Source organism: Manihot esculenta, chromosome 1 (genome assembly GCF_001659605.2).
Source record: "Manihot esculenta cultivar AM560-2 chromosome 1, M.esculenta_v8, whole genome shotgun sequence".
NCBI classification, from domain to species: Eukaryota; Viridiplantae; Streptophyta; class Magnoliopsida; order Malpighiales; family Euphorbiaceae; genus Manihot; species Manihot esculenta.
The window spans coordinates 34540183-34565840 of record NC_035161.2 but is presented as its reverse complement, the minus strand read 5'-3'; the positions used below and the strand labels follow the sequence as shown (position 1 = coordinate 34565840).

Genomic DNA, 25658 nt, shown 5'->3' with positions numbered 1-25658 from the left:
ACAGAATATACAGTAGTGGATTTCGATAACTTTAAGTTGATCTAAATTCTAATATCGATAGCGTTCCAATTTTTAAATTGTTACAATGATGTTACATATGTAATTATACGAAATTATTTAAGAAGTAAAATTCGATTTGAATTACGGAATGAATCAAACTTAAAATAGAAAATAATCAAATTTGAATTTCACTAAACTTTCATTTCCAATTTTAATTATTTAAGGCTGAAGGGAAGAAATTTCATTTCATTTTATCTTTTCTCCTTTCCATCTATGAAAAAAAGCTTTCGTGCGCATTCGTTCCCTGTAAGATACGTATACAAAGCCACATACGTTTACATATTTTAAATTTAATTTTATTTATTAAATGTTACCGTTGAGGACAAAAAAGAGAGCACATAAATATAATTTAATAATAAATATAAATATAATTTAAGAAAATTTATTATGTAACTAAGATAATATTAATATTAAATGTATTTGATTAATTTTAATTAATTTACAATTAAAACTAACATTTGTTAAGTAACTAACTAATTTAATTCCAACTAGGCAAGTTTGTAATGCACTCTAAATAGTGCCTTGTAGTTCAAAGACAATTTTGTAAAATTTTATAAACTTTTCGATTATATTCATTTTAAAAATATTAAATTTTAATAAATATTAAAAATAAAATAAAATTGTAATAATTCATTTGTATGTATTATAATATAAAAAAATAATTTTAGAATAATAAAATTTATAAAGTGGATAAAATAATATTTAAATTAGTCAATAAATAATTATACTTGAAAATAAAAATTTTTATTTCGATCTCATAAACAAAAATTTAATAACCATTACATTACATTGTAAAAGGTATTTTGGTTGAATTTATAAATTATAAGTAAAAAAAAATGGGTAGATAACATATATTTTCAGCACGTGATCTCTTAATAACATATTTAAATTTGAATTAAAAAATTTCAGCACGTGAATGACTTCTGGTACCATTTTAATTTAGCCAAGTCAGTTGAGTTGGCTGTCTATATGATTATAGATGATATATGTTATGGTAGATGTTAAAAGAATCATAAGAAAAAGAGAAGTCATAAAATACTAGTCATTTAAAAATGAAGAAGAGAATGTTGTGCGCAAAAGTATATAAACATGAAAATTATACATAAATATAGAAATTGTGCTAATATATTTTATATAGAATGGATATATAAAAATATATAAAATTAATAAATTAAAATTATTATAATAATTAATATAATAATATATAATAATTTAAATTTAATAATTTGATTATTCTATATTTATGATAATTGATTTAAAGATTAGGTTTAGCCTGATGGTAAGTGCATCCTAATAAATTTGAGAGATCTCGGATTCAATCTCCCACTTTCCATTTCAAAAAAAAAAAAAAACTATTACTTTTTATAATTTAATGGTAACACTTATTCATCTTTTATCAATATATTTTTAAAATTTAATTTTATATAGATATATAGATATAAATTATAATTAATATATTATATTAAAAAATTATAAAAAATTAAAAATTATATGTAAGTTGTAATAATAAAGATAATAAATTATATTTATTTTTTATTAAAAAAATAAATTATATTTATTTTAAAAATATTAATAATATTATTAAATATAAAAATATAACTTAAAAATAAAATATATGTGCTACTTGACATATACATACTTAAATTTAAGTGTGCCAGGTGATACAATCATGAACATTTGTCAATTTTTTAAAAAATATTTTACAACCAGCTTAGAATTTAAAAAAAAAAATTAAAGTAAATTATTTACCGTAAGTCCATAGACAAAGCATCTACAATTAAAGGAGAGGCATTGTGATCCCAACTCCTAGGACTTGTCAAAGAATGGATTGCCTGTGCAAGAAAATGGAAAATGTTTGTAGAATTGACAAACATGTTAAAATAAAACAGTAGGAATCTCTTATTCAAGAGATTTACAAGTAAGACCAAAAGAAGATGGCAGGGATGGAAAGGAAGTAAAGAGAAGAATCCACAAAAGCCACATCTGATTCCACAATAACACGCTGCCATTGGGGCTCTTGTCCATGAGAATACTTCACAAACCCCTGCAACTTCAAAAATATTTGGAGAGAAAGTTCCCAATACTAGAAAAGAATGAGCTGCAATGAAATTGCCTCTATGATCTGGAGCTTACATATCAATTCCTGTATGAGAATCATGGACATTTGTGGCAATGTCTACATTGATCTTCAGAAAACATTGCAGTGGACGGGACCAGAGAGAGAGCAGCAGCAAGTGTAGAGGAAGAATCAGATACCTTTGACAATAATTGTACATGACGCCAGTTCTTCAAGTATTCAGAAGCAACTAGCACAACTTGCATTAGAGAAGTTACCGCAGAATCCCATGCCTTTTACTTTCTATGAAACCTCACACTACAGCAAAGACATAGCAACAAAGCACAAGAATATGGTAGGATTTTTTATGAACCTCTTAAATTTATGATTCCATATCCTGGAATGAGAGATTACCAAAAACTGGAGGTGTATATAAAATTAATTATTTTGATCGATGGTAAAACCCAAGACGCCTTCATCAAGGCTCTTCATGGAGTAGAAGCCCAAAACCCTTCGAATCCACAAATGCTTGCACAGAGCTCTTTTCTTCTTTTCCCAGAAAAAAATAAAAAAAATTGAAAATCATGCATAGTTAATAATTATTTTTGGATTCATGGGTGGCATGCTTCTTCGACACTTGATATTTTGAGTGTCTAATAATTATGTGATACATTTATTTCGAACAAGTATGACATGTCAGCATTTATTTCGACACTTGATTTTTATTTTATTGCAAATCCGAAAAAAAACTCAGTTGCACGAGCCTACTCCACCACATAACACATTAGCTAATACACGCCACTTAAATTTACTCTAAAAATATACCTGACGATACATTTGGCAGCAAAACATGTTGGGTCTTTCAACAAATTGAAATACAATATCTTCATCTTTCTTTTTCCCCAGCATTCGAATCGAGGATCCAAATACCATTTGTTTAGGAAATAATTAGGTTATGACTATGACCTAAAAACAAAAGAAATCAGTTTAACTTGGCTTTTGAAAGTTTATACAGCTGGGTGTCAGTCTGATAGTAAACAATGTCTCCAATGTCGCTCACGTAGTGATCTTCATTTATGCTTTTTACTAGACTTGTGAATAAGTGAAACGGAAATGGTCCTGATTTCTTAGGCTCTCGATAGTATTTTCCCAGCACTGGCTTAGCTGCCTTTGTCTGCAATGCAAAGGATCAAATTATACAAACTGCTCACAGCTTTTTAAATTCACAAACCAATTATTATTATTATTTTTCTCATGGGTACAAGAAAAAAGAGATTATGTTTACCGCTTCTACTAGGTGATAGTGTGGGATTTGAGGAAAGAGATGATGTATAACATGTGTGCCAATGTCATGGTGGATGTTATTGAACCATCCATAATCCCTATCAACTGTTGTCAGCCCTCCACGCAAGTAGCTCCATTCCTGTCAAATAAATTCATGGAGATCATCATCAGCGTCTCCTTATTTAATTTTCCTTGGCAAAATTCCCTTTCTTTCAGCATTTCAGATATACCTTGCTTCGGTACCAGGGAAGTTTCTGCTCATACCCATGGTGATGCAAGTATGTAACAAAGTCCAGCCACATGATAAATATCTACAGAAAAGACAATAAAAATTATTATTGAGAGGATTAAAAGTCAAAATCCCGAAAATAGAATTAAAGTTGAACTCACCAAATAGGGAACACCATAGAGTTTAAGAACTATTGCAGAGCCAAAAACAGAGCATGAATAGCAGAGCAGAAGAACCATCGCAGTCCAACACATGCTTGATGTTAACACATCTCCCCTCTCATTAGGGGCAAACAAATCGCTGTAGGGATTGAAGTGTGAACCTTCTTTGCCTGGACTTCTTGTCCACTGAAATGCAATCCATAAAGTTATTTCGAGCTATCAATAGATCCATTATAATTGTGTAGTTGGCTAACAGTTGCATGTAATGAACTTGGGGTTGTGATGCAGGTCTTACCAGATAGATGGGGTATGCAAACATGGGAAGAGGGATAGTGTATCTCATAATCCGAGTACTGAAGTCTAAATTCTTATAGATCTTCTCTGGCAACTGAAAGATAGAAACAGAGAGATAGAGAGTCTGATCATTGTTATATTTGCTTAAACCAAGCAATGAAGAGATGTTAAATTAAGAAACTTGCCGGAACCCAAGATTCATCCTTCTCCACATTTCCATGATTCTGATGGTGAGTCCTGTGGCTGATTCTCCTGCAAAATTATGCAGAGTTTAGAGCTAAGGGATAGTAACAGCAACATAATCATATAGAAAAAGAAAGAGTAAATCAGGAAAGCTCACCATCCATGATAAGGTACAAGAATTGCAGAATGCAAGAGATGCCCCACCACATTATTTAGCAAGGAACTATCCGAAAAGCTTCCATGGCCACTACAGATCCAAAACGAGCCAATTAATTGAATGCAGATTGCCAAACAAGAAGCAACCAGAAAAAAGAAAGCAGAAGTAGTTAATACCAGTCATGGCCAAGAACAAAGATAGCCCAGAACATTGTCCCCTGAGCAGTCCAGTAGAGCGGCCACACAGCCCAAGAATCGAAGAAGAACGCAGCTCCGGCAAGAGCAAATATGACGACAACGTCTCTGAAAACATAGCTAAGAGACCTCCACGGATTCTTGACCCAACAATGCTTAGGAATGGCAGCTCGGATCTCAGAAATCTTAAACGGAGGTGGATTACTAGGCTGAAAATCACATCCAGCATCAACAGCATTGAAGTTATGATGGTTGTTCATTGGTTGAAAACGAAAAACGCCCAAGCTGTGAAATGGTTTCGTGCGGAGTCGGAGGCTATATTGATGGTGAGGAGAGCTGTAGGAAGGGGCATGAGAAGGAGAAATGGTCAGACACGTGATGTCCACGTGGCAACAATCCCCGCACTTGGCGCCAATGAGTTTCTCGCTGTGTTGCCTGAATCTTTTATTAGTTTTGGTTAGATGTAATTGTTTATACGTTGCTTTTAGAAAAAGAACAAGAAAAAATGAACAAGAGTTGTGGTCGGAAGAGTTAAAAATTCTTTTTTTTTTTTTTTTAATCCTCAATTCTAATAAAATCTTTTAAATTGTGTTTGATAAAAGAAAAATAAAATAACGAGAGAAAATTTAATGATTGAGAGATAAAATAATTTGTTATAGTTGTATTTAGATAAAAGCAGAAAAATATTAAAAGGAAAGTAAGTTTGTAAATAATAAAATTACAATTATATTCTTAAATTTTTCAAAACAATTTATAAACATAGAGATATTTTAGTCATTTAAAAGAATTTCTTTTCACTTCTCCTTCAATTTGAAAAGAAAATTGTAGATGGAATATAAATTTTATTTTGTTTCCAAAATTTTCTTTTTTCCTCAATTTTTCTCTTAGCCAAACATAAAAAGATAGAAAATAAATTTATTTTCCTCACTAATTTTCCTTCTCTCTTATTTTTCCTCAATTTAAACATAATGGAAAAGACAGAGAGTGACTACCACAACAGTGATTTACTATAATCAATAAATCTTAATATTTAATTTAATTATTGCAATTGATATATAAATAATGAACAAAAGTATATATATTATATTATATTTATTTAATTTTATTATACAATAGTTTAATATATAAAATATAATTATTAAAAATTTTATTTTTATGCATATATATATATGTTTATCATATAAAAATAAATATTATAATTAGTTTAACTATTATCTATAATATTTTATATCTATTTATCATTTATTATAAATTATGAATAATTTATTAATATATAAAATTAATTTAGAAAAAAAAATTAATAAATTAAAATAAATTAAAATAAAATCGAACGATATATGAATTAGTGAGAAAAGCTCAAAAAATTAGAGCTCATACAAAATCCATAAATAAGCACCCTATTAGCTATTTATTGAAAATATTTTCCAAGCAAATTAATTAATTTATTTAAAATATCTACTAATTAAATAGATTTTATAACACAATTATTATATATAATAATTTTATCACCGCTTTTGATTATAACAATCATTAAAAGAAAATATTTAATTAAACATAATCTATCATAAATTTAAAATATAAATAAATGGATCATTTCTTAATATGACGAACTGCCTCTACCAAAACTTACCCGATCTTAGTAAATAATTCCATTTTTCAGTCCTACCACGAAAGGCTTCCACTTTGTTATATGTTAAACGGAAAGTTAACAGAAAACAACCCAAACAAACCTTTTTTTTTTTAAAAAAAAAAAAAAAATTAAGTTTAAGTAAGCTGACTTTTGATTAAATAAGATCTTAAATTTTATATTTGAGTGGAAATAAGTATTGATTTAATTCATGTAAAAAATATTGATTTAATTAAATACTTTTCACTGATAAAATATTATTTTTTTAATTTAAATATTAAAAATTGGGTACTGTTTTTATTCCGTTGCATCCCATGAGGGTTTTAAAATATATTATTAAGAAGATAAAATTGAGGGCTTCATTTCACAAAAGTGTTAAATTTAGATCGCTTAAACTTTATTGGAAAATTTAATAGCTTATTTGATTTTTTTTTTTTTTTGGTAAAAGTTAACATGTCTACGAAACGGGTGTAAGATCAATTTCATTTATTTTTAACTTTTAATTTAAGCTCAATTTACACTAAACATAAAATTTTTGAATTTTTCTTGATTTAGATTTAGAAAAAAGTTAAAATTTATAATTGTTCAACCACACTACTTAATTTTTTTTATTAATTATTTAGTTTACTTTTAGACTAAGTTAAAATTTCTAGATTAATTTAGATAAAAAAATTGAAGGTAGGGTGAAGTTGGTCAAATTAGACATCAATCACCTACAAAACTTATACGACTTTAATTTATCTAGCTTCACGCAATTCTTACTACTTGTCTGTTCTCTTGAATCTTCTCCTCTCTACTTCCCTGGAGCTCATGCAACTTTGCAATAAACAACGGCAACCTCATGGATTACTGATTTTCATTAGTCATCACTTGCGTCACGCTCTTAAACTTCCCACCAATGCGTTCCTCTTTTTTACTGTCACAAGCACCACTGAAGTAAGGATCCCATTGAAACATAACTTCCAATTCAATTGCAGTAACAAATAGAGAAATGACGACGCATACCTTCCAACAGGATAACTCGAGAGGCATTTTGACGACGCATACCTTCTAAAGTGCAACCAATCATGTTACTTAGCCCTTACCCTGCATCATGGAAGCTTCGCGAATCTCTCTTATAGTGGTCTAGCAAAAACCAAGTACATCAATTCCAAAGATGCACAATGACTTCAACTGTTCTCATATAAAACGAATGATATAAATCAGGCCACTCTGATCGCTTACTTATTGCATCAAAAACCCATCGCTTAATCAATTGGACAACATAATATAGTGACCAGGATAAAGAGACTAGCCTAATAAACTTACGCTCTACTCTTCGTCTAACTAAGGGCAAAGCAAAGGAGATTTACTTTTAATGCCTGTCATTTTTAATCTTTGACCTGGGCATCAGAGGATCCCTGCGTGTGCTTGATCATGCACCAAATGTCTCAGATGTCATCTTTCTTGTTTTGCAGGTCCCCTCTAAGACCAGAGCGTGGGACCTCCTCATCTGTGGAACCATATTTTGGCTTCATTGATTTGCAGCATTCATTAACAGTTGTCGATTATCTTCCTGAATGAGCTTGGCTTGTGCTCTTTCCACTAATACAGGATAACTGTTTGAGATTTATAAGAGCATCCTGAGCATGCCTCTTAGTGTTTGCATTACCATGCTTGAAGGCTTCCACCAAAGCCCTAACAAGAGACTGATTAAGGGAATGCCGATGAGAGCATCCTTCCACCCTCAGTATTCTATCTATCATCCAAATTGCCTTCTCTTGGAGATCCCCAGGTCGAACTTCTGTGAAAAGAACAATCACAGCATCAACAACACCTTGTTGTTCAAGCTCATCAATAGCTCTTTTACAACTGTTTGCAGTATCTGGCACAAGAGTTGAAAGTGTTTCAACTGCAGCAATTTGAACATTAGTATCCTTGTCAGTTAGAAGGTCTACCAGGGGTTTGATACAATTGCTCTTTAGCAAGCATAGCTGACTAGTTTCATCACATGGAACACTGTGAAATGGACAAGTGGAAGGTTTAGGAGGACCACTCCCACACATGAAGATCCAAGAAGCACAAAGTCCATGGCGAGGTGGTGGTTCTGATCTATCACATGTAAGCATCTTGCAGGCTTCTGATAAGTTTTTCAATCCGAGAGAAGATAGCTGTTTTGCTCTTGGTTTTGAAGGAAAACAAAGCTGCTCACAGAAAATGGTCATAAGATGATACTCTCTGACCATACCAAGGGTTTGCTGATCAAGGTTCTTCGTGAAGTGGAGTAAGAGGCCGAGAATCCCTTCAATCATGCTTGGTGCTGGCCTTGATATTCTTCCATTGGTACCCCGGTGCAGGTTTTTGAGTAAAAGAACTGCCCATCTGACGAAACTAGCTCCCAGGAGTGCTTTCACTTCATCCTCAGATAGGGGAAGGTTAGCCAGTATGCTTGCAGCATCGGATCTCTCACCATCTGTAGATGTGTCATCCAACAGTTTTTCTTTCAACAAAGGAAGCTTATTACATGGTTTTAGCTCATGTAATAATTGTTGACCAAATCTTCCTGAGAGTAAACTTGTAATCCTAAAAGCATTTATCCTGAGTTCAACCTCAGGATGCTCAAGAAATGGTATAATGGTTTTGATGCCATCAGCAAACTTTATATGAGCTGTAACTGACTCTGCAAAAATGAGAATTCTTCCTTAGCTAAAGTACCATATTTACTTGGGTTGTATTTAACAACATGCATTGGAATGGAAGAAATCAAGAATTTAATTGAATGAAAAAACTAATTTTTGTTCAATTCCTATATTTGTTTGCAAAAATGAAAAATAGTGATGATGTAATGACGATTTTTCTTCTTATCTATTCAGAGGGGGCCAAAAAAGCGGTGGTAGCAGGAAGGAGGAAGGTGGTGTTGAGGGTTATACCGCTATAGTCTTGGTAGAAGTGAAAAATAAACAATAAGGCAACAAGATTACATATAATTTTGCATATAGAATACACAACATTAGTAAAAGCAATGATGACCGCATAAGGGTATTATATTGCTCTTTTTTTTTTTTTTCTGACCAGCCAAACAAACTAATCAGATATTGAACAGTGGTTACTGGTTACATTACAACTTTGATCATGCCTACCAAAGATGGCATGATAATTTTCTGGTTATGCATGTCACTGCAGGATTCCAAACCTTAAAATAGAAAAATCATATTTATTGAATTAATCAATCACTATTTAATACCTATAATACGAAATTACTGAACCCATTTAATGTTGAAGTTGTAAATATGAATATAGTGAACCAAAAACCAAGCAAGAAAAAAACAGAATGCAATGAAGGAAGACCTAAACCATCACTTCAAGTCTCCCCTGCGGCCCCCCTTTTATGTTTTCCTACCTTCTTGGTATTACAAATGTGCAGTAGCCTTCCAACATCGTCAACCACACATTATTTGCTTCGGTTTCCATAAAACAAATGGCTCATGACATATCAAAGTAACTGATACAAACCTGTATGAACTATGAAGCAAAGAACCCTTCTCTTGAATGAACTCATGTAATAGATGTGATTGACAGGACAGAGTGATCAAGTATAATTTAGCCACATTTTTATCATAATTATTATTGCTTATTTACACATTTTTCAGTTTAATTTATGGTTTTTATCTTGTTTTTACAGAAAAGGAAGAAATTGAAAAATGGGAGAAAAAGTGCAGAAAATTTACAAAAGGATGATTTGCCCAGTGATTTGCCCAAGATCACCAGATAATCTGCTCCAATCACTGCCCAGATCAAGCTAAAGCAGAAACCCGGAGGCAACAGGCAGTAGTGATATGGCAAGTGATTTGCCCAAGAAACGCGAGGATCACTGGCCAAATCACTTGCAGAGACATAGAGGACTGACTCACAGAGAAGCGATCTGGTCAGCGATTTGCCCAATCACTTGAAGAAACTGGTCAAATCGCAGGGCAAATCACTTCGACAGCAGAAAATACAGCAGAGCGGGAAATTGTTCAGGAAACCGAATTTCAAGTTTTCAGAAGTCCAAATCCAACTCAATCACTACCAAAACAATTTCAAGAGCCACGAAAGAGTTTCTCACCTAAGGAATTCCAGTTGCAATTAAATTCAACATCAAAAGAGGAGTCACAAGCCAAATTAAAAAGGGGTTTCAAAACCCTAGAAGGATGGAACTCTTCAACTATAAAAGGGCAACCTCCAAACCAGCAAAGGCATCTTCTGCTGAGGAATTGAACTCGCCAGAAACTCTCCAGCATCTTCCTTTTTCTTTTCCTTTCATCTTTTTGTGTATTTAGTCCACCATGAGTGGCTAAACTCTTTTCTTTTCTAGTTGAAGTTGGTGAATTTCAGATTTGTGTGATGAATTGGGAGATTTAAAATCTCCATTGTTAAACTTCTATTTCTTTTCAATATTTATGCAATTTGAGCTTTCCATAATTATTACTTTGCTTTTAGAATCAATAAGGGCCCATTGTTTTTAAATTGCTTAAGTAATATTATTTGAATGATTTAGGTCCGTAATTGCCTAGGTTGTTCAAATACACATTTAATCAAATTGCATGATCTAGACTTGACCACGCGGTTGGCAAGGTTAGAATTAGGTTTCTCTAAGTCTTAATGCAGTTAACAGTTGTTCGATGCTATAATGCCCCAAGGACGTTCCTTGGCAACTTGTTAACTAGTGTTTGATTAGCGAACGTTTCCTAATCAAACTAGAACTAAGGAGGAATTTGGATTGTGAGAAGCGTCTTCCACATCCAAAACTAATTTATTGAGATAAATAGGAGTATTAAAGAATCAATGATCAATTCTAAACAATCTGAAATAAGATCCATACTTCAACTAGAAGCTTTCCTCTTATTGATTTACTCATCTTTAAATTATTGCTTTCTTTTGTTATTTAGTGTTAATCCATCAACTCAAAACCCTCCTCTCTTAATTATTTGTTATTTACTTATCTTGGTTATTATTAGGAAGATCTTTAGTGTCAATTCCCTGTGGTTCGACCCTATTGCCACTATCTACAAGTTTATTGTTGATTGTTTAATAGGTTTATTTTTGACGGCTTCGACAACCGCCTATCAAAAATTGGCGCCGTTGCCGGGGACTTGATTTAAACTAACGTATTTTCCCTTTATGACCAGGTCTGGCCGTAAAGACACTCTTCTTTACGATCCGGAGATTGAAAAACTGCCAAGAGCTTAAGGAAGCAAGCAAATTTGAGGAACCAAGCCTCAAGACCATCTTCATCAACAACACCATCTCACAGACCACCTACTGCCCCTGCTGAAGAAATTTCTGCACCAGCAGAAACTTCCACCACCGTACCTGCTACAGCAGAATTTTTACCAGAAACTGAATTTCTGGTCATGGCAGAAAATCCAGCAATGGCAGCACCACCTGCTGCACATGAAGAAGCTGAAAATCAAGCAAGAAACGTGCCCATTCAAGCACCTCAGCCACGGGAAAGAACTCTCGGAGAGTTAGCTGAACCAACAGGAGATCAAGCACCCTTATGCATTGAATATCCCCTATTGACAGCACCATTCGAGCTAAGGACAGGTCTGATTCATCTCCTTCCTAAATTCAGAGGCCTAGAAAATGAAGATCCTCACAAGCATTTGAAGGCATTCCACGTTGTGTGCTCAACTATGAGACCTCAAGGCATTCCAGAAGATGATATCAAGCTTAGAGCCTTCCCTTTTTCCCTTGAAGACTAAGCCAAAGAATGGCTATTCTACTTGCCACCCGGATCCATCACATCATGGGCTGATATGGTAAGAGCATTCTTGAGAAAATTCTTTCCAACCTCAAAAGCCATAGGCATCCGTCGAGAAATAAGTGGCATAAAGCAAAAGCACTCTGAAGGCTTGTATGAGTATTGGGAGAGGTTCAAAAAGTTGTGCACAAGCTGCCCTCGGCAGGATATTTCTGACCAATCTCTCATTGAGTACTTCTATGGAGGTTTGCTACCCTCAGAGAGAAAATTTATTGACGCAGCCTGTGGAGGAACAATTGAAAAAAAATCACCTCGAGAGATGAGGGACTTAATTTCCTCCATGGCTGCAGCTTCTCAACAATTTGGAGACCAAGAGCTGCCAACAAGGAATGTAAATGAGGTGAGTAATTCCATTTTATCATCCCAACTTTCTGAACTCACCAATGCTGTCCGAAGCCTTGTTGTGAGTCAAACCCAACAAGTTCAGCAGATTCAGCAGCCCAAGACATGTGGAATATGTGCCAACAACCACCCAACTGATCTATGTCCTTCCCTTCAAGAGGAGGACCAGCAAGTCAATGCTGTTGGAGGCTTCAATGGGCAAAGAAGGTATGATCCCTATGCAAATACTTATAATCCAGGTTGGAGGGACCATCCAAATTTCAGTTATGCAAGGGGACAGCAATATCCAAGCTACCAGCAAAGGAACCAAGCTCAAGCTGCACCTCAGAACCCCAATGCATCGCTTGAAGAGATTGTGAAAAATTTGGCAAATACTGTGCAGAATCTTGAGAAACAAATGGGTCAAATGGCTTCATCCTTAAACAAAATTGAATCACAAGGAAAGCTACCTTCTCAAACTGAGATAAATCCAAGGCAAAATGCTAGTGCCATCACATTGAGGAGTGGAAAGGAGTTGCAAGACAATAGGGCTGAAAAAGTGCAAAAACAGGGCATGGAAGAAATTCTGCCAGAAAGTGATCAGGGCAGTGATTTGCCCAGTTTGCTCGTAGAAACTGACCCGATCGCTGGGCAAACTAAGCTGTCCAGCAGTGATTTGCCCAATTCTCCAGAGAAGGCAGACAGTGATTTGCCCAAATCAACAGACCAGGCAGAATCCAGTCAAAGGCAGAAACAGCAACCTATGGAGAAATTCAAGGTACCTCCTCCCTTCCCAAAGAGATTTGCAAGGTCCCAAAGGAGAAAGAGGAAAAAGAGATATTTGAGACACTCCGCAAAGTGGAAATCAACATTCCCCTACTTGATGCTGTAAAGCAAATCCCAAGGTATGCCAAGTTTTTCAAAGAGCTATGCACCAACCGAAGGAAACTTGCTGAACGTGAAAAGGTAAGTGTGGGGGAGTGTGTTTCAGCTGTCATCCAAAGGAAACTACCAGTCAAATGCAAAGATAGAGGAATGTTTGCGGTTTCATGCAAAATAGGCAATGTGGGAATAAAGAAGGCCATGTGTGACCTTGGAGCTTCAATAAATGTCATGCCTCTGTCTATTTTTAACTTGTTGAATGCAGGTACACTCAAGGGCACCAGCATTATAATCCAATTGGCTGACCGATCCATTGTCTACCCCAAGGGAGTGCTAGAAGATGTGTTGGTACAAGTGGACCAATTAGTCTTTCCAGCAGATTTTTATGTTATTGACATGGAGGAAGACAAGAGCAAGACCACCTCTGATATCTTACTTGGGAGACCATTCTTGAGCACAGCAAGAACAAAAATTGATGTGCATGATGGCACATTGACTATGGAGTTTGAAGGGGAAGTTATCAAATTTAATGTTTATGATGCCATGAAATTCCCCAATGATGTTTCTCATGTTTATGGACTTGATGTTATTGATAATTTAAGTCAAGAAGTTTTTGATTTTGATCAAGAAAACTTACTTTATGAAAGTCTTTGCAGGAGAGGAGAAGTGGACAGCAACATCTCTGAAGCAGACAAAACAGCAGACTGTTGTAACTTGCTGGATGTGGGTGATTTGCCCAGTGATTTGCCCAGAACACCAGAAAATCTGCTCAAATCACCGCTCAAATCGGACAGTAGGCAGACAGAAAACCAGCAGACAGAAAAGGCACTAGAACTAAAACCCTTGCCTAACCACCTCAAATATGCCTACTTGGGAGCTGGAAATACACTTCCAGTAATCATCTCCAACCAGCTCAGCCAAGAAGAAGAGGAAAAGCTCCTAGATGTGTTGAGGAAACACAAGAAGGCAATTGGGTGGACATTGGAGGACATAAAGGGTATCTCACCCTCAACATGCATGCATCGGATACTTATGGAGGATGAGTGCAAACCTGTTCGTGAGGCACAAAGAAGGCTGAATCCACCTATGATGGAGGTTGTAAAGAAGGAGATTGTGAAGCTCCTAGACATTGGGGTAATCTACCCCATTTCTGACAGTAAGTGGGTGAGTCCCATCCATGTGGTACCAAAGAAGACCGGGATTACCATTGTCCCTAATTCTGAAGGAGAGCTAGTACCCACTCGTGTACAAAATGGGTGGAGAGTTTGCATGGACTACAGGAAGCTCAACACAGCCACAAGGAAGGACCACTTTCCCTTGCCCTTCATGGACCAAATGCTTGAGAGACTTGCTGGAAAAAGCCATTACTGCCTCCTTGATGGATATTCTGGATTTTATCAAATCCCCGTTGCACCAGAAGACCAAGAGAAGCCCACTTTCACATGCCCATTTGGCACATTCGCATTTAGGAGGATGCCCTTCGGTCTTTGCAATGCACCAGCCACCTTCCAAAGGTGCATGATGAGCATTTTTTCTGACTATGTGGAGAAAATCATTGAAGTCTTCATGGATGACTTTACGGTGTATGGCAACTCATTCCATGAATGCCTAGCCAACTTGGAGAAGATACTTCAAAGGTGTTTGGAGACAAACTTGGTTCTCAACTATGAGAAGTGCCACTTCATGGTCAGCCATGGCTTAATCTTAGGCCATATTGTTTCAGCAAAAGGGATTGAGGTGGACAAAGCCAAAATCGACACCATCAAAAATCTGCCCTACCCAACCAGCATTAGGGAGATTCGATCATTCCTTGGACATGCTGGTTTTTACAGGAGGTTTATCAAGGATTTCTCTAAAATAACTCAGCCTCTTTGCAGATTGTTACAGCAGGATGTACCCTTCAACTTTGATGACAGCTGCAAATCAGCCTTTGATTTGATCAAATCACTCCTAATTTCTGCCCCAGTCATCCAGCCACCTGATTGGACCCTTCCATTTGAGATCATGTGTGATGCCAGCAACTTTGCTGTAGGTGCAGTATTGGGACAGCATATAGGTAACTCTCCTCATGTCATTCACTATGCCTCACGCACCCTAGATGCTGCACAATGCAATTATTCCACCACGGAAAAAGAGTTGCTGGCTGTTGTGTTTGCATTGGAGAAGTTTAGACCCTACCTACTTGGTACAAAGGTGATTATATACTCAGATCATGCTGCACTAAGGTATCTAATCAAGAAAAAGGAGTCCAAACCTAGGCTGGTGAGATGGATATTGCTGTTACAAGAGTTTGACTTGGAGATCCGTGACAAGAAAGGCAAGGAGAACCTTGTGGCTGATCACCTCAGCAGAATTCTGACCGAGATGGAGACATGCCCCATCAATGAGACCTTCCCTGATGAGCACCTCTTTGCTGTCCAAGAAGAGGAACCATGGTATGCTGATATTGTTAATTTCCTTGCCATAGGTGATTTGCCCACTGATTTGCCCAAACACATAAGAGACAAGATCAAGAAAGAGGCAAGGTATTATGTGTGGGATGAGCCTTACCTATGGAAGCATTGTGCAGACCAAGTCATAAGGAGATGCATCCCAAACCATGAGATCACATCTGTCCTAACTTTCTGCCACTCTTACAGCTGTGGAGGTCACTTTGGGCCACGCAAGACAGCCTTGAAAGTCCTTGAAAGTGGATTATTTTGGCCTAACATATTTAGAGATGCTTATTTATTTTGTAGGTCATGTGCAAGATGCCAACAAACGGGAAACCTTGGCAAAAGAAGTGAAATGCCACAAGCACCCATTATGGTGTGTGAAATCTTTGACATATGGGGCATTGACTTCATGGGACCATTCCCACCTTCCTTTGGCAACACCTACATACTACTTGCTGTGGATTATGTGTCCAAGTGGATTGAGGCCAAAGCAACAAGAGCTGATGATGCAAAAACAGTGGGTGATTTTGTAAAATCCCACATTTTCTCAAGATTTGGACTGCCCAAAGCCATAATCAGTGACCGAAGCACCCATTTTTGCAACAAGGTAGTAGAAACTCTCCTCAAGAAGCACCATGTCATCCATAGAACATCTACTGCCTATCATCCTCAAACAAATGGGCTGGCTGAAGTATCAAATAGGGAGATCAAGTCCATCTTGGAGAAAACGGTCTGCCCAAATCGCAAAGACTGGAGTACACGCCTCAATGATGCCTTATGGGCATATAGAACAGCATATAAAACTCCAATTGGGATGTCTCCATATAGGCTGATTTATGGGAAAGCATGCCATCTACCTGTGGAACTTGAACATAAAGCCTATTGGGCTGTGAAGAGCTGTAATCTTGATGAAAAAGAAGCTGGAGTTAACAGAAAATTACAGATTCAAGAGCTTGAGGAGATCCGGCGTGATGCCTATGAAGCTTCATGGGATTACAAAACAAAGACTAAAGCCTTCCATGATAAGAATATCTCCAGAAAACACTTCCAGGTTGGTGATAAAGTCTTGCTTTTTGATTCCAGATTCAAATTATTCCCTGGGAAGCTTCGGTCTAGGTGGATTGGACCATTCTTAGTTGAACATATCTATCCACATGGAGCTATTGACATTAGGAGCTCACAAACTAGCAAAGTTTTCAAAGTTAATGGGCATCGTTTGAAGAGATTCTATGAAGGTTTTACTGTCCATGTTGTGGAGGAGGTTCCCTTGGATCCCCCTTCCCAAGACTGCTGAGCAAGACACTGAAGTCCAGCCCAAGACAGAAAACAGGGCGCTACTGGGAGGCAGCCCAGAGACAGTGATTTGCCCAGTGATTTGCCCACTGCTTACCCAAATCGCTGGGCAAATCGACTGAATGTACCATAGTCACAAGTGATCGGGGCAGTGATTTGCCCAATTGCCCAGATAATTTGACCAAGATCACCGGTCCAATCGTAAAATCAAGCACATCATCAGAAAAGGGCGTGAACAGTACCAGCCCAGCAACTGCAAAGGAGAAGCGATCTGGCCAAGTGATTTGCCCACTGCTTACCCAAATCACTGGTCAAATCACCCTGTCAAGAATCCAGAGGGCCAGCAATAAATGATCAGGGCAGATCACATACCCTAATTACTTTAAATAGTCTTTTCTTTTATTTTTAATTTTTACGCTAAACTACTGTTTTTATCTCTTCTACTTCTTCAAGCTTTCCCCTCTCCGACCACCACTCACCCACCGGCGAACTCAAGACCACCATGGTCCGAATCAAGATGAAGGCCACCGGCGGACCGTTCATGTGGAAGAAACTAGGGCTACCAAAACCCATCCCCTCCGACAGTGATGACGAGGCGCGGGACACACCTCCACCAGCCACCACTTTCTCCGGCCACAAACGGCCAAGAACACAGTCGCCACCAAGATCAGAGCTGGAACCCACCATTGCCATACATCCCGCAGGACACAAAGAAAGTGGTACGCCCACTGATTCCACTGATGCGCCCACGGACTTACCAAGCGCTATGGCCAGCGATGTGCCTAGCGATTTGCCCACTGCTCCCACCATTGATGTGCCTACTGATGCGCCAACTGATTCCACCAGCGCTGTGCCCAGCAATGTGCCAAGCGCTATGCCCAGTGATGTGCCTAGCGATGCGCCTACTGATTTCACCAGCGCTATGCCCAGCGATGTGCCCACCGATGCGCCCATGGACTTACCAAGTGATGTGCCTAGCGACGTGCCCAGCGACACACCCAGTGATATGCCCAGCAATTTGCCCAGCGATTTGCCCAGGCCAGCATACCCAGATCACATCGTCAAATCACTGACATTCAACAAACTTTCTGAGCGCACCAGGCTGCTTAAAGTTTCATCCCTACCATATCACCCAGGTAAGTATATCCACCATGCCACCCTTGGAGCACTGAGACTCCATTCCCAGGTACGTTCTCTAATTTCTGCTATTGGCTGGGACACATTTTTCCTCCTGCGCATGCCCTCCTTCCTTGAACTCACACAAGAGTTCTTCACCACGTTCTATTTTGATAAACCTGCCATGCATAACATACACACACCAGGCACTATTGGATTTAGGTTATTGGGGAAGCGATTTCGCTTATCCCTGCAGGAATTCGGCATAGCCATGGGCTGTGAATGCCCTCAGTCCACCTGGGACTTCCCTGCTGAGTTTGATCCAAGCTCTGTGTACTTGGAATTAAGTGACAATCCACCAGACTCCTACTCACCAACAAGGTCCAAGGACCTTTACCTCAAGAACCCCAGCCTGAAATACCTCCACAGATTCCTGGCTTACACATTTTCTGGGAGGAAGGATGCCTCCAACATCCTGACCAGAACTGAGTTATATATTCTTTGGTGTATGCACACACATAGGAAAATACATCTGGGATACTGGGTTGCCACCCAACTATCTAGCATCATTCAGTATAACAGGCCACTGATTTTTGGACCCTTGATCACTGCCATTGCAGTGAATCTCAAATTATTGCACCCAGCATATACTGACCTTTCCCCCACCCCCAAAACAACCCCCTTGGACCTACGCACATTGGATGATATGGGGTTGCTTTGTAAGGTGGGGGATGTTTTTTCCATTGCACCTGCAGGTCCAGTAACGCCACGCCATGAGCGTGTTTTCAGAAGGAAGAAAGCCACCATAAGCACCACCACCCAGCAGCCAGCCACTATAGCAGATACTGCAGATCAGGCAACACAAGCAATAGGGCAGGAACCAGCAAATGAGCCACCTCCAGCAGCCCACCAACAGGATGCTCCTCAGCCACCTGAAGACGAAGCCCCCAACCAGACAGTAGAGGCTAGTCTCAGAAGGATTGAAGATCGAATGCAAAGGATGGAGCACTTGTTGGACCTGCTGGTGGACCATTTTCTGCCCCAGCACCGTGACAGATAGCGATCTGCCCAGTGATTTGCCCAGTGCTTGCCCAAGTCACTGGTCAAATCACTCACAGGCCAGGGAGTCCCTTTCCCTTTTCTCCTTCATTTTTCTATATGTTTATTCACACATTGAGGACAATATGTGGGATAGGTGTGGGGGTACTAGAGAGTATTTATTCACTGATCACACCACATTTTTACCTTTTTGATTTCTTTTTGTTTCTTTTTGTTTCTTTTTGCATTATTTTTACCCCTTTTTGCACACACCAGAATTTTTCACACTCCTAGCACACACACAGAATTTTGTAGCTAATTGCTTTACTCAACATAGTTAACAAGGTTGAAAGAGTGCCCTTATCTCATGACCCCATTGATTTGCCACCCCTTTAAGCCTAAATTGAATCATTCACAGTATGTTACCTTCACTTAGGGAGTTTTTCTCTTGAATTGAATCCTTAAATTTGCTAAGGTCAAGGGAAATAAAAATACAAATACATGCAAACACAAAGTTAGTGTAACTCCCTATGAGCTGATTTGTCCAAATTATCATGAAAAACCAGCACAAAGCACTAATCACAAACTTGTTCCAATGGTCTAAGACTATGAACTGAGCCTAATAGCCACTTGGAGCAGTAACTGACTAAGTAACCGGGGGTGTATCACCCATGTACACAATCGCGTAAAAAGGTCAGTAACTTTTTCAAGCAAATAAGTTTCGATGGTCTAGACTATGAACAGAGCTAGTAGCCACTTGAACAAGTGACTAACTGAGTAACCGGGGGTGTATCACCCATGTACACAATTGCGTAAAAAGGTTAGTGACTTTTTCAGGCAAGGATAAGAATAAGTGCTGCTGAAAATAAAAACAAAAATAAAAAGAAATAGAGAAGAGAAAAGGGGCAAGTCACTCCTAGGGGTTGCATTAAAACTGACATAAAGGATTAAGCATAATTGATTCAAAAACCTTTCTCTTGACCATGGTAGGTGAAAGGAAACAAGGAAAGGAGAGGATGACCTTAGTGCATGTACTCTATACTGTGATAATTCAGATTAGGAGTCTAGGGGGGGCTGATTAAATGGTACTTAGGCTCTAAGGAAAAAGGGGACTTGATTGGCTAAGTTATTTGTTGCTTGAGGACAAGCAAAAAGCTAGGTGTGGGGGTATTTGATCAAGTATAATTTAGCCACATTTTTATCATAATTATTATTGCTTATTTACACATTTTTCAGTTTAATTTATGATTTTTATCTTGTTTTTACAGAAAAGGAAGAAATTGGAAAATGGGAGAAAAAGTGCAGAAAATTTACAAAAGGATGATTTGCCCAGTGATTTGCCCAAGATCACCAGATAATCTGCTCCAATCACTGCCCAGATCAAGCTGAAACAGAAACCCGGAGGCAACAGGCAGTAGTGATATGGCAAGTGATTTGCCCAAGAAACGCGAGGATCACTGGCCAAATCACTCGCCAAATCACTCGCAGAGACATAGAGGACTGACTCACAGAGAAGCGATCTGGTCAGCGATTTGCCCAATCACTTGAAGAAACTGGTCAAATCGCAGGGCAAATCACTTTGACAGCAGAAAATACAGCAGAGCGGGAAATTGTTCAGGAAACCGAATTTCAAGTTTTCAGAAGTCCAAATCCAACTCAATTACTACCAAAACAATTTCAAGAGCCACGAAAGAGTTTCTCACCTAAGGAATTCCAGTTGCAATTAAATTCAACATCAAAAGAGGAGTCACAAGCCAAATTAAAAAGGGGTTTCAAAACCCTAGAAGGATGGAACTCTTCAACTATAAAAGGGCAACCTCCAAACCAGCAAAGGCATCTTCTGCTGAGGAATTGAACTCGCCAGAAACTCTCCAGCATCTTCCTTTTTCTTTTCCTTTCATCTTTTTGTGTATTTAGTCCACCATGAGTGGCTAAACTCTTTTCTTTTCTAGTTGAAGTTGGTGAATTTCAGATTTGTGTGATGAATTGGGAGATTTAAAATCTCCATTGTTAAACTTCTATTTCTTTTCAATATTTATGCAATTTGAGCTTTCCATAATTATTACTTTGCTTTTAGAATCAATAAGGGCTCATTGTTTTTAAATTGCTTAAGTAATATTATTTGAATGATTTAGGTCCGTAATTGCCTAGGTTGTTCAAATACACATTTAATCAAATTGCATGATCTAGACTTGACCACGCGATTGGCAAGGTTAGAATTAGGTTTCTCTAAGTCTTAATGCAGTTAACAGTTGTTCGATGCTATAATGCCCCAAGGACGTTCCTTGGCAACTTGTTAACTAGTGTTTGATTAGCGAACGTTTCCTAATCAAACTAGAACTAAGGAGGAATTTGGATTGTGAGAAGCGTCTTCCACATCCAAAACTAATTTATTGAGATAAATAGGAGTATTAAAGAATCAATGATCAATTCTAAACAATCTGAAATAAGATCCATACTTCAACTAGAAGCTTTCCTCTTATTGATTTACTCATCTTTAAATTATTGCTTTCTTTTGTTATTTAGTGTTAATCCATCAACTCAAAACCCCCCTCTCTTAATTATTTGTTATTTACTTATCTTGGTTATTATTAGGAAGATCTTTAGTGTCAATTCCCTGTGGTTCGACCCTATTGCCACTATCTACAAGTTTATTGTTGATTGTTTAATAGGTTTATTTTTGACGGCTTCGACAACCGCCTATCACAGAGTTAAGAAGGAATTACCTGCAGCTTGCGGAGAAGATGCAATACCACAAAGGATGCGAAGCACAGAAACTTGACAATGAGGGGAGGCAACAGATAAGAGCCCCAAAAGACTGAATATGAAAGATTCTGATTGCAATGAGTTCCCTTTGCTGTCAGCATATGCTAATTCCCAGTGCCCAGGATTTGATACTATGTTAGCCATTGTCGCAGAAGCCAATTCCTCAAGTTCTGGTGGATCTTTCTGATTTTCAAAAAGAATGTCCGTAAGAGCTGGAAGTACAGCAGAATCAACAAGGATGGTTGCATTATCATCCAAACTTGATAGGTTATACAATGCTTGCAAACTAGGTGCCCTTCCTTCAGGCTTAGACAGTAATTCAACTAGTATTTTAGCACTTTGCCGTGCTATTTGTTCTTTACTGCCATTTGTTAATGTCATCCTTCCCACAATAGATGCCATCTCTATTTTAACATCATCAGAACCTATTCACAAGACAATCCGTTATTCCAATGCAAGTTACAACAACAAAACACAGCCATAGACTCTGCAAAATCAATAAAATTTGGTGCATTACTAATTTCCTTCGTGGTAAATCCTGTCTCTGTGTGAAACAAACTTCCATAGTTTAATTTTCTCTGTTTGCTTCTTCCCCATAATTAAAGAAGATGCTTAAAGATAGACACAGAAACTAATACAAGTCATTACCTTCACATAGCCTAGTAAGCAAAGGTTCAAATCTTCCAGCTGCTGCCAAAGGCTGAATGTTATCTTCCAGCCTCTCCATCCTTTTCAACACCTCTTCTGCAAGCTTTGACAATGCAGGAAATTCCAGGTTTCCTGCCATGCTTGAAAGAAGAACCAATGCCCCCTTTTCGGATGCAATTTTAATACAATAAGCTTCATCACTGGTGAACTCAAGTAATAACTTCACAGCATACTCTCTTTCTTTCTCAGAACTCCCTATTAGGCCATGTATAGCCAGTCTAGTGACACCCCCTTCAAGCATAATTTTCTGGAAATGGTTAACACATTTCCATCAGCAAATATGATGGCAGCAAAGTTACACGGAAGTATGATCTACTAATACAACCATATATCTAAAAGTAGTAGTAATTAATGGATCCAATTTCATACTCAGAATAAAATTTGTATGCACTTATTTAAACATAAAAACAGTTGTTAAGTTTCATCACCCTTTTGTAAATTGTTTCTTTACAGAGCACAAGGGTGTTTACCACTTGAGACAGGAAAACTTGTTCTTCATCTGAAAATCAGAAGTAGTTTTCCAATGCCTATTCAAGAAATTCCAAAAACGACACTTTATTTCTATAAAGAATACTCTTTTTTTTTTTTGGGAAAAGAAAATAGTTGACACTTTTTCAGGAAATCGCAATGTTGAAATTGGCCGTGCAGAAAATATTTCAAAGGATGTAACTATTTTTCTTTGAAGAAAGCATGCATGCCTTTGAAATTCTTTTTCCTCTATAATGAAATTTAGCACTCATCTCTATAGCATAGCACTTCACGAATAGTATGAAATTATAAATTAAGTAGAAAACTTCTCTCAAGCGTATTTCCAGGATATTTAGGATTGAATGATTTAAAATGGACGGCATGTATCCAGTAAACAGACCTTGCTTTCTTCATCTTTCGTCATACTGAGCAAAGCCGAAAGAGATTTAGCTCTCAAATTCGTGCCAATACTCTTGGAAGAGTTCTTTAGCAACTTAATAATTAGCACCACTGCACCAGAACTCCTAACTCGATATCTATTTGAAGGATGCTCCTCCGAGATCTTGTAAATATTATCTAGTGCTCGTTCAATGCAATCCACCTGGACGGGCTCCCTACTGAGATCCTCCACTGCAGATTTAACGCGAACCTCAATAATTCTATTAGTCCACTCCTCAATAGCCCCCGCCAGCCCAATATTGGGCTTCACCTCCAGGGACTTCAAAACCTGCCCAGTGACTGGACAAGTTGGCTCACGACCGTCCTCTATGCAGCGGTGGAACCAATGGTTGATGGCTTTGCGCTCATAAGTCTGAGAAGATTCCAACACCACAGGCTCCTTCATAACTTCCTTAGTCAAAGGACAAAGAAAATTCTTAAGCGGAGAAATGTAAGCATCGTCTTCATTATGAAGGTCCAATTTCAAAGTAGCAATGTCAGGCTCATTAGACCAGTTCTCCAGAATTCTCTCCAAAGAAACAAGAATTCTCCTTTCTAATACAGAATTGGAGAGTGCCAGATCGCATTTTAACAGCCTCACTTGCTCTGCCAGTTGTGCATTATTTTCAGAATCAATGCCTAAAGCTCGAGCTAAATCCATGACAATAGCGCTTTGTACAGCCTTGGTTGTTTGCTTCCCTTGCGCTTCTTTTTCCAATATACGATGCACTCGCTCCTCATTCTCTGTCACCTAAAGCTTGATGCAATTACTTTTTAGCACTTAAACACACACACACAGAGTACATATAAACATCAAGAGCGCTTACTCTGAAGTGAGCTTGTTTCATATCTCGAGAAAGATCGGCTGTTTTCTTGCGGAGATCAGAGACGTCGTCGGGGAGGGAGGATTCTATTAGTGCTAGCCATGCGCCGATTGCAGTGGTGCGGTCCTGGAGAGAGGCGCGCAGCGAGTGGCAGTTAACCAAGACGAAGATCTTGCACCTCTTCCTGTAAAGCGACACAGTTTCCGCAGCCTGGGAGAGATCAATGGAGATGCCTTTGAGTGCAGTCCGTACGGAGGCAGGAAGGTCCTGCGGCGAGAACGACCGAAGAAGATGGTTGAAAAGGAGCTGGAGACGGCGAGCGTAGCCGGAGAACAGGCGAGAGTTTTCAAAGGAATCGGGGTCGGTGAAGGAGCAGAGGCCGGTAAGGGAGAGGTGGATGGAGTCAATGGCCGCCGATATTGGTGGTGATGACATCATGTGGCGGTAACGGAGAGATTGTGAGATTGAACAATAAGCATAAGTGTATAGGAATTTGGAGAAGAATAGTTGATTAGAAGTAGGAAATGGCAAATTTGGTCGGCGTTGTTACGCTCTGATCATTGAGACTTTGTAGACGGAGTCAAACATTGACTTTGGCGCCTAATTGTAACCAGATGATTGCCCGTCACCGCCAGCCGCCAAGCTCAGATCCGAATGGCTTTCAGTTTTAACCCGGAACCTTTCACGCCCGTAGACCAAAACCAAGCCAGGTTCTGCATTGAAAATTTTAACGGTTCTTTTAAAAAAAATAATTTCGTTTTAGAAATAACACCAAATTTTCTGTAAAAGAAAAAAAAATGTTATTTCACAATTTTAAATTTATTAATTTACCCAAAAAAAAGTTTCTCCTGTAAAAAAATTGTTTATTATTATTACTAAATTATTATTATTGAGAAAAGTATTGTTTAAAAGAATGTTGTAAATAATTTTTTTTTAAAAAATTATTGTTTAATTATTTTAATATAGTGACATTAATTAATTAATTCATGTATTTTTAAAAATATATTAAATATGGAGAATAAATTAAGGAGAATAAATTAAGGAAAATAAAAAAATAATTTTTTTTAACATATAGATATATTAAATTGAAATAGTTCAAAAAATAAGTTTTGACTTATACCTATAGCACTAAAAAATCAAGTCTACCCATAAGTTTTCGTAAACCCAATCCATAAAAATAAAATTTGCAAATACACTAAATTTGACTCAAAAGCACTACATCTATTCAAATATATCAATTTTTAATATGTCTATGGATCACATTATATCAATAAATCTTACTTAACACAGTATTACTGTGATGATATAATCAATTGTATAATTATATAAGCACAAAAAAAAT

At 37.6% G+C, this 25658-nt stretch overlaps 3 protein-coding genes across 5 annotated transcripts in view; all 3 read right to left on the bottom strand.

The window, feature by feature from the left end:
• LOC122724655 overlaps positions 1-3049 on the bottom strand; it is a 30320-nt gene extending 27271 nt beyond the window's left edge. The window contains exons 1-4 of the mRNA XM_043960316.1: positions 2942-3049; positions 2317-2409; positions 2033-2104; positions 1810-1892 (exon numbers count right to left, since the gene is read on the bottom strand). Of these exons, the coding sequence (XP_043816251.1) occupies positions 1810-1892; positions 2033-2104; positions 2317-2409; positions 2942-3049 (356 nt within the window). The remainder of the gene's footprint in view (positions 1-1809; positions 1893-2032; positions 2105-2316; positions 2410-2941) is intronic.
• On the bottom strand, positions 1906-5143 carry LOC110613473 (omega-3 fatty acid desaturase, endoplasmic reticulum-like). Its single transcript, XM_021754660.2, has 8 exons — positions 4601-5143; positions 4425-4514; positions 4270-4336; positions 4086-4178; positions 3791-3976; positions 3631-3711; positions 3402-3539; positions 1906-3290 (listed from the first exon to the last, which is right to left on the bottom strand). The coding sequence occupies exons 1-8, from the start codon at positions 4876-4878 to the stop codon at positions 3099-3101; spliced, it is 1125 nt and encodes a 374-aa protein (XP_021610352.1). The 5' UTR covers positions 4879-5143; the 3' UTR covers positions 1906-3098.
• Positions 5144-7250: 2107 nt separating this feature from the next.
• Positions 7251-25010, bottom strand: LOC110613306 (U-box domain-containing protein 44). 3 transcript variants are annotated; one of them, XR_006351754.1, is made up of 6 exons: positions 24320-25010; positions 23455-24243; positions 22527-22833; positions 21839-22303; positions 7598-8904; positions 7251-7370 (listed from the first exon to the last, which is right to left on the bottom strand). XR_006351754.1 is itself a non-coding variant. In XM_021754401.2 (5 exons), the coding sequence occupies exons 1-5, from the start codon at positions 24752-24754 to the stop codon at positions 7793-7795; spliced, it is 3108 nt and encodes a 1035-aa protein (XP_021610093.1). In that variant the 5' UTR covers positions 24755-25010; the 3' UTR covers positions 7251-7792. The 3 variants fall into 3 exon arrangements, 2 of the variants coding, with proteins under 2 accessions (XP_021610093.1, XP_043815149.1); XM_021754401.2 differs by having other exon boundaries at positions 7251-8904; XM_043959214.1 differs by having other exon boundaries at positions 7251-8904; positions 23455-24236; positions 24320-24453.
• Positions 25011-25658: the final 648 nt, after the last annotated feature.